This window comes from Callorhinus ursinus, unplaced genomic scaffold, assembly GCF_003265705.2.
Source record: "Callorhinus ursinus isolate GAN/ISIS: 27379988/994484 unplaced genomic scaffold, GSC_fseal_2.0 scaffold44, whole genome shotgun sequence".
In the NCBI taxonomy this organism is placed as follows: domain Eukaryota; kingdom Metazoa; phylum Chordata; class Mammalia; order Carnivora; family Otariidae; genus Callorhinus; species Callorhinus ursinus.
In genome coordinates this window covers 2873589-2882821 of record NW_027397106.1, presented here as the reverse complement: position 1 = coordinate 2882821, position 9233 = coordinate 2873589, and the positions used below count along the sequence as shown (strand labels likewise).

At 53.1% G+C, this 9233-nt stretch overlaps 1 protein-coding gene across 1 annotated transcript in view; it reads right to left on the bottom strand.

The window, feature by feature from the left end:
• The window catches only part of LOC112832515 (keratin, type II microfibrillar, component 7C), a 5608-nt gene extending 1747 nt beyond the window's left edge, over positions 1–3861 (bottom strand). The window contains exons 1-5 of the mRNA XM_025883261.1: positions 3478–3861; positions 1669–1877; positions 918–978; positions 692–787; positions 9–95 (exon numbers count right to left, since the gene is read on the bottom strand). Coding sequence (XP_025739046.1) covers positions 9–95; positions 692–787; positions 918–978; positions 1669–1877; positions 3478–3861 — 837 coding nt within the window. The remainder of the gene's footprint in view (positions 1–8; positions 96–691; positions 788–917; positions 979–1668; positions 1878–3477) is intronic.
• Between the last annotated feature and the right edge of the window lie 5372 nt (positions 3862–9233).

The following is a 9233-nucleotide window of genomic DNA, read 5'->3' as shown; positions in this document are numbered from 1 at the left end:
TCGGCCACAATGCAGTCCATGTTCAGGTCCCGGCTGTTGTCCATCTTAACGATGACCGAGGTGTCTGAGATGTGGGCATTGAGAACACGGATCTCCTGTGGGGGTGGGAGTAGGGGAAGAAGAAACAGCACATTAACTGGGCTTTTCCTCACGTGCAGATGCTGATGCCTATAATCTCTGTAGCCTATTTGGAGCCGAAGTCTCATGTGTGGAGCAGATAATTCTCTGATGAAATTGTATGACCTTATGTACAGATAAGATTAATTCCTTTTACAGGGAGACACAACCACTTTTCAAATGCTTGCTTCTGGGATATTTAGGCCCAGGGGAGCCTAGGCTGCGTCCCCCTACCAGTATGCTGTGGGTGCTTCCCAGGGGCCCAGACTCTGCATCAGGCCCGGTTCACATTCTCCTGGCCCGACCCCAGGAAGGAAGTCTATTGGCTGCCAGAGAAAGCGGTTTGAGGCTGTGTGATGCTTTGTGTGGGCTTTGCTTTGCTTTCCCAAGGCACAGCTGTCCTGGGGATTGCGCTCTCTTTCCCCTTTTGGTTCTCTGCTCCTCTGCCTCCCTTCTTCTCTCTCCTTGCTCCCCTGTAACCCTCCAGCCTCAAGCCCGGGTCCCCATGTCAGCAGGCTTCCGGGGGCCTGGGCAGGGGGTTGGGGATGCCCACCATGGCTGACAGCCCCCTCACCTCCTCATACAGGCGCCGCAGGAAGTCGATCTCCTCGGTCAGGGCCTCGGCGTTGGCCTCTAGGTCTGACTTGCGGAGGTAGGCGCAGTCCACCTCCTGTGTGGGGTTCAAGGGGCTGTGAGGCCAGCTGTCCTCAGGGCACTGTGAGGGCTTGGCTGCAGTGTGGCGGGGCAGTGAGGATGGGGTGGCCAGGGACACGGGGTGGGGCTGGGCCTCGGGCACTCACCTTCTTTAGAGCCACAAACTCGTTCTCTGCTGTGGCCCGAAGTGCGACTTCTTCTTCATACCTGAAGTGGGCAGGAAGGACAAGACCCTGCCTGAGCAGCTCTCCACTTGGCCCCGAAGCATGTATGCAAATGAGCTTGATCCCTAGACCCTCTCCCTGCTCGTCCCCTTGCCTCCAAAAGAAGTGGGGCAGGACCAAATCAGGCTGCCTGTCCAAGCCTGCTGAGATACCCTGGAGAGCTGAAGTACCCACTCTTACATCACTCCTGAGCTTCTCAGTGGGGATGGGAAGGCAGGATCTGGAAGTTTGGCATGTGCATGCGTGTGTGTGTGTGTGTGCATGTGCGGAGGGTGGGGGAATGAGAGGTGCCTGTTTTTCTCACCCAGGTCTGCATTTTCCTTTCTTCTGACCCCTGCCCCTTGCCCCTGACTTTGCTATAGGTAGTGGGTTCCCCTCTCTGTCATTCCCCTCCTGGGCTCAGCCAACAGGAGTCAAGCCTGCCACTTCCCCTTGCTCCGTGGGCAGGCGAGCTCAGAGCCAGAGGCAGGGAGTATGGTGGCCTGGGAAGTTCATGGTTGAGAGTGTTATTGAAAGAAGCTGGCCACCTGGGGGGCCGTGGGCCTTGAGGAAGGTAAGAGAGTGCAGGTTCTTCCCCATCCTCAGGCAGAGTCCCAGCCACAGACCCAGACATGCCCCTGTGCTGGGAGCTTCCTTCAAGCCCTTTCCTGAGCCAGTGCCTTCTAGCACTCACTTCTTCTTGTAGCCCTCCATCACTTCCTGCACATGGTTGAGCTCCGAGGCCAGCCTCCCGCTGTCGGCCTCCACGCACTCGGCCTCCCTCCTCAGCGTCTCGATGTAGCCCTCGAACAGGGGCTCCAGGTTGCTCTCGCAGCACTTGCGGTTCTGGTAGAACTGCCACTTGGTCTCCAGCAGCTTGTTCTGCTGCTCCAGGAAGCGCACCTGCCGCCCAGAGGCAGAGCCTGAGAATCTCTTATAGGATCAGGGGCAAGAGGTGGGGGGAAGGTGGGGGCATCCCTGCACCAGGACCTGCAGGTCCCCAACTCTCAGACCCAGAGTCCTCCCTGGCAGGTGTTCTGTCAAAACCACACCAGGGCTTAATCGGGTCATCTGGAAGTCCTTCCCGAGAGCTCATTACAGTCTTGTCTAGGCAATTATCTGGTGCCACAGAAAGGGCTAAACTACGCTGAGTCCAGATTCTGCTGCTGCTTGTTAATAACACGTCCCTGGGCACAGTGTGTCACCCCCTTGCGAAGTGGGAGGTTAATGCTCGTCTCACTAAGAGGGTTTAATGAGCCCTGGCATGAAAGGGCGCCCGTGTGTTTGACAGCTACTATACCAAGTCAGGTGTGATTGTCAGCGTGCAGATGAGTGGGCCGACCTTTTTAGAAAGGCAGACTGCAAAAGGTGAAAAATGAAGTCTGTGCCAATTAATAAACCTCACAACAACAAAGCAATTAGAATAATAGTCACCTTTTGTGCAGGCATGCTCTATGCTCCAGCCCTTTCATTTTATGGATGTGGAATTGAAGGCCCAGGGATGTTACCTGACTGCCTGAGAGCTCACAGTGGCAGAGCAAAGACTCAAACTCTGACCTTCTGCTCCACAGGGGCTCTTCTCTCACTGTAATAATGATAGACTAATGGGTCCCGGGAAAATTGCATGTCCATCTCCCTGCCACAAGGCTGGCCCATTCAGATCCCTATGTCTAGAAACTTTGCCTCAACCCTGGTAAATCCTTTCCTAGACTATCCTTGGTGTTTCATGTTGTTAAGAGTTCCAGACTTTTTTGGTCCTTCCTCGTGGATATCTCTCTAGTGTAACTTCTTTCAAGGTTGGCTCTGGAGAAAGAGAGAACCCTTGCCAGCCCCCGAACCGCTTCCTAGTTGAAGTCTTCTCCCTGCTCCCCTCGTGCCACTGCCACTGAATTCAGTGGGGAAATGGCTGCAGACTTGAACTGGACCCTGGCAAGGGCAGATGGCTTACACTGTGTCTAGAGCATATGCTGCCTGCCTCCTCGCAAGGCCCAGAGAGTGGGGACTGTAGACATTGTTCATCCCTGGATCCCGAGCCCCAGACTTGGACCAAGTGCTCTGGCCCCTGCTCAGAAGCCAAGGAACCATCTGGCAGAGACACAGCTCTGTGTGATCTATGGCATTCCAGGCCATATTACACCCACAGGCCTGCCCTTTACACAGAGAGCACCACCTTCACATGTCAACAGCTATTTGACTTCAAATGCATTGACTACCCACACGGCAGCCCTGTGCTCATGAAGGGATGTTAGCTCTCAGCACCAAAGTTTCTGCCTCTACTTCCTGCTTAATGGGCTTTCAGTTTGTCTTCCCCATCAGATTGGCAGCTCCTGATTGTATTCTTGTCTTTCTGTCTGTGGTCCTAGAGGTATGAATGCTTCTCCTTTTGGACTGGACTGGGCGCTTCTGTGGGCAAGTAAATGCCGGCCTCTGACTCCCTCCTCTGAGCCCAGCCTGAGTCCTAAGCATGGAAGGATTCAGGAAGGGTGTGATCAAGGACACCCACCTTGTCGATGAAGGCAGCGAACCTGCTGTTGAGGCACTTGATCTGCTCCTTCTCCTCGTGCTTCACGCACTGCACATTGGGGTCGATCTCCAGGTTGAGGGGCGTGAGGAGGCTCTCATTGACCGACACGGTGGTGATGCAGGGCGGGCTGGGCCCGCACACGCCGCCGGAGCGGTAGCCGAAGCTGCGGCCGCAGGAGCCGGCGCGGAAGCCGCCGCAAACGCTGTGGCTGCCAAAGCCCCCGGTGAGGCCGCGGTAGCAGGAGACGCCGCGGTAGGGGGCGGCCGTGATGCAGCAGCGGCCCGGCCGGGGCCCGCAGGCCGACATGCAGCTGAAGTTCCTGGGGCCGAATCCACAGCCCATGGAGCTGAAGCCACAGGTCATGTTGGAGGTAGGAGGTGTCCGGACAGTGGTGAAGCTGGCTGAGGACGGAGTCCGAGGCTTGTGCTCCCTGGGCTGTGGCAGGCCCTTTTATGCAGCAGGGGCGGCCGGCATTAAAAGGCGCAGCAGAGTGACAACAGATGCATTTTATTGGCTTGGCATCATCCCGGCCTCTTAAGAGCCAACCCAGCTTGCCTCTTCAGGGTAGCTGTGTCAACAATCCACAGCCACAGGCCTGTTTCATCTTCAAAGCTATTAACAAGCTTCCTTATTGCCTCTCCCCCTCCCATTGCTGCTGGAAGCCGAGAAAGGGAAGGGGTCCTGGAAGCATCAGTGGCCTCCACGTTCCGACTAATGCGAATATGGATGTAGTGACCTGGGGTGGAGCCTGCTCTCGGAATCCTTTTCTGGAAGGGGCATCACCGAGCTATGAACCCCGGACCCGTGGCCTGGCCTCAGGGTGGATGTCTAGCTGGTCCCAACCAGCGGGCTGTGTCCCAAAAAACCTGTTGTTCTAGGAGGCTTGTCTGCCTTCCTCTGTCTCTCTAAAGCATGCCCCTTTCCCCACTGTCAGTGTCAGCTTCTCCTGGCCTGTTCCTACCCAGAGCCTAGTCAGGGATGCCAGTGGGGGTAGAGATTTGAGAGGGAGCCTAGTCTCTTTGGGTATTCCTAGGAAGACTAGCCACGGGATGCTCGATGGGACAGGGGAGAAACTGAGTCAGAGAGTTCACGAGAGAACCAGGGCTATTCTCCAGAGTTCTGGGCCTCATTGCTGGGAGACTAGCGGGGGGGGCAGGATCGGGAGTGTGGAATAACCCAGGGCTACAGAGATGAATCAGGGAACACTATTTGGAGGTGGGTTGAAGCAGGACTGGGGTGGGGTGGGGGTAGGGTTGGGAGGAGATGAGAAAGGAGTCTGGCTCTGATTTGGAGGCTAGACTGTGTAATCATGCATTCTCTCATTCATTCAGAAAATTCTTACCATGTGCCAACTGTGCACGGCTGGGTTCTGGGAATCCAGCCGAGACCTGAGGTGTTTGGAGGTAGGAGAGGGTGGCATGCACGTAGGGGCACCAACATTTGGCCAGTGGGCAAGGGGGAGAAGCCACAAGTGGAGAGAAGGTCTCAAGATGCCTAGGCTGAGTCGGGAACTGATATGGGGATGTGCGGGTCCTTTAGTTTCCCAGCAGGGAAGCTGAATGAAGAATACTGGTGTGTACGCACCCACCAGGAAGGATGAAAGGTGCTGGAGATGAGGGGAGGGAGGTCACCAGTGTTTGAAATGACATCGCTTCCTCCCCTCTGAGGATCCATGCTGTGAGAACAGGTGGGGAGCTCGTGTGGTTGTCCTGACAGCCAAGTTCCCATGATTTTCCCCCCATCCCTTTGGGTTAGGACCAGTGATGGCTTTGTGGGGTAGACAATGGGACCTAGTCAGGAGGTGTCTTGAACCCGTGGATCTAAGCCAGTAAACCCTTCCAAGAGCAAGTCTCTTGACTGCCTTTGTACTTAAGGATGACTCCTTCGACGGACCTGTTTACTAACCAGCCACAAGCAGATGCTGACCCAATCTGGGCTAAAAATAGCCCTCCATACACCCTCCCGGGGCTTCACCTTTTGCCCTCTTTACTCCTCTCAGGGTGAGTGAGCCACTTACATCCCAGAGTGAGGGAGGGTCTGTCCTTTCTGCGAGGGCAGGGGATACTTTCAGCCCCTCCACTTGGGCCCTATGAATAAATTTTCACAGATTCTTATGTGTGGAGTGGGAACTCTGTGGGTATGGGCTGTGGGATAGGGACTTCCAGGGTGGGAGACACCCAAGAACGCAAGGCCGGGGGGTGAGGGAGGGGCTAATTCCTGCTGAGTGGCTGGTGGGATTTTGGAGCACTTCTGCGGGAGGCATGGCTGAGTGTTTGCTGGGTCACACATCTGCCAGACATCCAAGAAAGCACCAGTTCTTTCTCTCCTTTTGTCTCAGCTGGGACTGCTGAGCACCTGGAAGGTTCTCAATGCGTGTCCAAGGATTTTGTGGGATTTGTTTCTTGGTAAAATGCTGAGGGATGCAAGGTGGTGAATCTTCCAGGAAAGATTTCTGTTACCCTGCTGGTCATTGCACCTCTGTCCTCTGACCCTGCTCATCTGTCACAACCCAGTGGGCTCAGTATCGAGTTGCATGCTTCACTGAGGGTCTCTGTGTAGACATAGCCACTTCCCTGGGTTGGGGGCACCATGAGCATGCCCAGGGCCCCATCTTGATTGGGAGATGATGGTAGTGTGGACTCTAGAGATAGAAAGGTGTGGCTTGAAACCCGGCTCTGACACTGACTAGCTTTGTCACCCCGGGCAAGTCCTGTTTCCTCAGTCTCCTTACCTGTACAATATGCATGGCCATCCATGCCCTGCTGGGCTGTTGGGAGGATTCAGTGGGTGCCTAGAGGGGCAGGTGCCACCCTCACCTTCACCCCATACTAACAAGGTGACTGGTCTTGGATCCTCAGGGCCTTGCAAAGGGACGGTGTGCACGGGCTGGGCAGCGCCATTCTTGGTAAGCAGAAAACAGCTCAGCAGCTTTACAAGGCAATCATGGCCACATCAGAAAGCATTAATTAGAGCACCTATTTGTAAGTGGCTGAGAACAAAGAGAATGGCAAACTGGGTGAGCCCTTGAAAACTGACTTAGACAGGAAGCTGACAAAGGGACTGCAGCCCAATAGGCTGCTTCCTTCCACCTGGGCTCCAGGCTGGATTGGTTTCCACCCCAACCGTGGGCTATAAAGGCTCTGGTCGAGCCCCGGGCTGGTTCGGTCGTCTAGGCCTATGCCCTGAGCCTGCCCTTCACACAGCTGCTCTGGGTTGGCCTAGGGACTGCCTCGTCCCTGTTGCCTGGAGTGACTGCTTGCCCTATGGTTCTGGTCCTTAGCTTTTTGCCTGCCTCCCTGGGTTTGCAAGCGCCACTTGGCCTTATTCGTAATGGTGGTTTTCTGGTGGGCACCTGCCTGTCCACCGGGCTGCTGACCCACTGATGCTCTTGCCATTTCTTTTTGCCTTCATATTGATGGGCCTTTTAATTTTTGTCGCTTCTTAATGGATTTTTAAAAAGATTTATTTATTTTATATATAGAGAGAGTGAGCACGAGAGGAGGGAGATGGAGAGAGAGAATCCTCAGGCAGACTCCCCACTGAGCGTGGAGTCCGACATGGGGCTTGATCCCAGGACCCTGAGATCATGACCTGAGCCGACACCCAGAGTCAAGACTTGGATGTTCAACGGACTGAGCCACTTGGGTGCCCTGTCCCTTCTTAATGGAGTTTTGATAAACAGCTCCGTGATGAACATTTGTAAGATATATCTCGGCGCACATCTCCACTAATTTCTTTAACATAAATTCCTGGAGGTGGGATTCATGGGTCCAGGGGGACTATCCTGGCCTGGGTTGTGCCTGGCTGTTGCTTGCCTGGCTGTGGAAGTAGAATTTCTGTGGGGAGGCTGCTTCTGTGAACTAGTAGGACTTGGAAGTCAGGAAGTGTGGACACAAATGACATCCACTAGCTGTGTGACAAGTTAGTTCATTTCTGCTCACCTTGTCTTGTCATCTGAAAAGTGAGTATTGAAATATCAGCCTCCTGGGGCCCCATGAAGATGCAGCCAGTTGGGGGACGTGAAAGCACAGGGGAAGCTGAGGCTGAGTGCGCGCCGGCCTCCTTCCCGGGGTGGGGCATCCCCTGGGCCTTTGTTTGCCTTTGTTCTCCAACCTTCCTGCCTCCAGCTGTGCCTTCTGGCCTTGAACTCACAGCACACAGGCCTGTGAGCTGGAGCTGACGAAACATGGCAGCTTCGTGGGCTCCAGAACCATTTACTACACAAGTACTCTGTACCTCCGGGTCTAAAGAGGATTTTAATAGACATCCCTGTCCTCAGGGAGCTGACTGCTTAGTTGGGTAGATCAGTAAGTAGGCACAAGTCCAATGGATAGTAGAGTAGTTTTTCGGGGCAGTTCATGAAGGACTGTCAAAGGACAGAGTGTGTCTTGTCTTGGGGGCTCAGGGAGGAGCTCTCTGTGAGCCGGTGCAACCTAGGGGACTGTGGGGAAGGCCAGCCTTGAGCTGGGCTTTGAAAGACGGACAGGGCTTGGGGGAAGTGAGAAAGGTGGAGGCAGTGCCAGGCTGAGGACGGCAGAAGAACCCAGGAATATTCAAAGGGCAGAGGATGAGCACCGAGGGAGCTTGGGGGGTGTCCCACCTAAAGGATGAGCTTTGGGTACACTCTCATAAAGCTGGAAGAAGGACAAGGATGCCCACTGTCAATGCCGTGCTTAACATACTAGAATTCCTGGCTCAGAAGATAAATATGCGTAAGTATGAGACAAGAACTATTGTTTGCACAGCTGCATAGAAGACCAAACAAAATCAACTGATATGCTATGGAAATAACAAGATGAGATGAGCAGCCGGTTACAAGGTCAACCTACAGCAATCCCAAGTGTTTTTCTGGATCAGTGACAATCACTTAGAAAAGAAACAGAAAAATGAAGATACCATTCCCAAGAGTGATAAAAACAATGAAGTATTTATGGTATAACAACAAAGTATTCACAAGATCCTTGTGGAGAGCAATGTAAGACTCTATTATGAGGAAAACATACAAGAACATCTGATTAAGTGGAATTATATCATATTCAGGAATAATTTGACCTGATCTTCCAAAGATACAAATTCCCTCTAAGTTAATTTATAAGTACAAGGCAAACCTAATAAAAATCCGAGCTGGATTTCTTTTGAGGGACTTGACAAAGTCAGTCTACAATTTATGTGAAAGAATAAAATCCACTTATCATAAAGTCCGTTGTGAGAAAGGCAATCGAAGAGACTGTCTGAGGATCAGCGAGCCACAGTAATAAAAAAGTGTAGCACTTACACCGGAATGAATAAATGGGCCCCTGGGACAGGGTAGAGAGCTCAAAACAGCCCCTTTAGTAAAAGGTAAATTTGGTATTTGATAGAGGTCGTGACAACAAGCAAAGGGCCATTTATTCAGTTGGCGAGATTGGTAAAAGCAGACTCACTGCATGAAAAGTGGAGAGCTGGAGTCCAGTCTGTACCATATCCCATGGGCGATCCCCCGATGAACGGAAGGCCTGGACAGGAACCAAAAAACTAGAACGCAAACTTCGTTGTAACTTAGGGCCGGGGAAAGAATTCTCAAGCAAATGCTACAAGCCAAAACCACAAGGTAAAAAAGAAAATGGATTGACACGAACACATCAAAATGAAGTATTCCAGTTCACTGAAAGAGAAGACAGGAACGGACAGTTGACAGCCCAGGAAAAGCGCAGCGTCTACCATATGTGAGGAACTCCTATAGCGCAGCAAGAGAA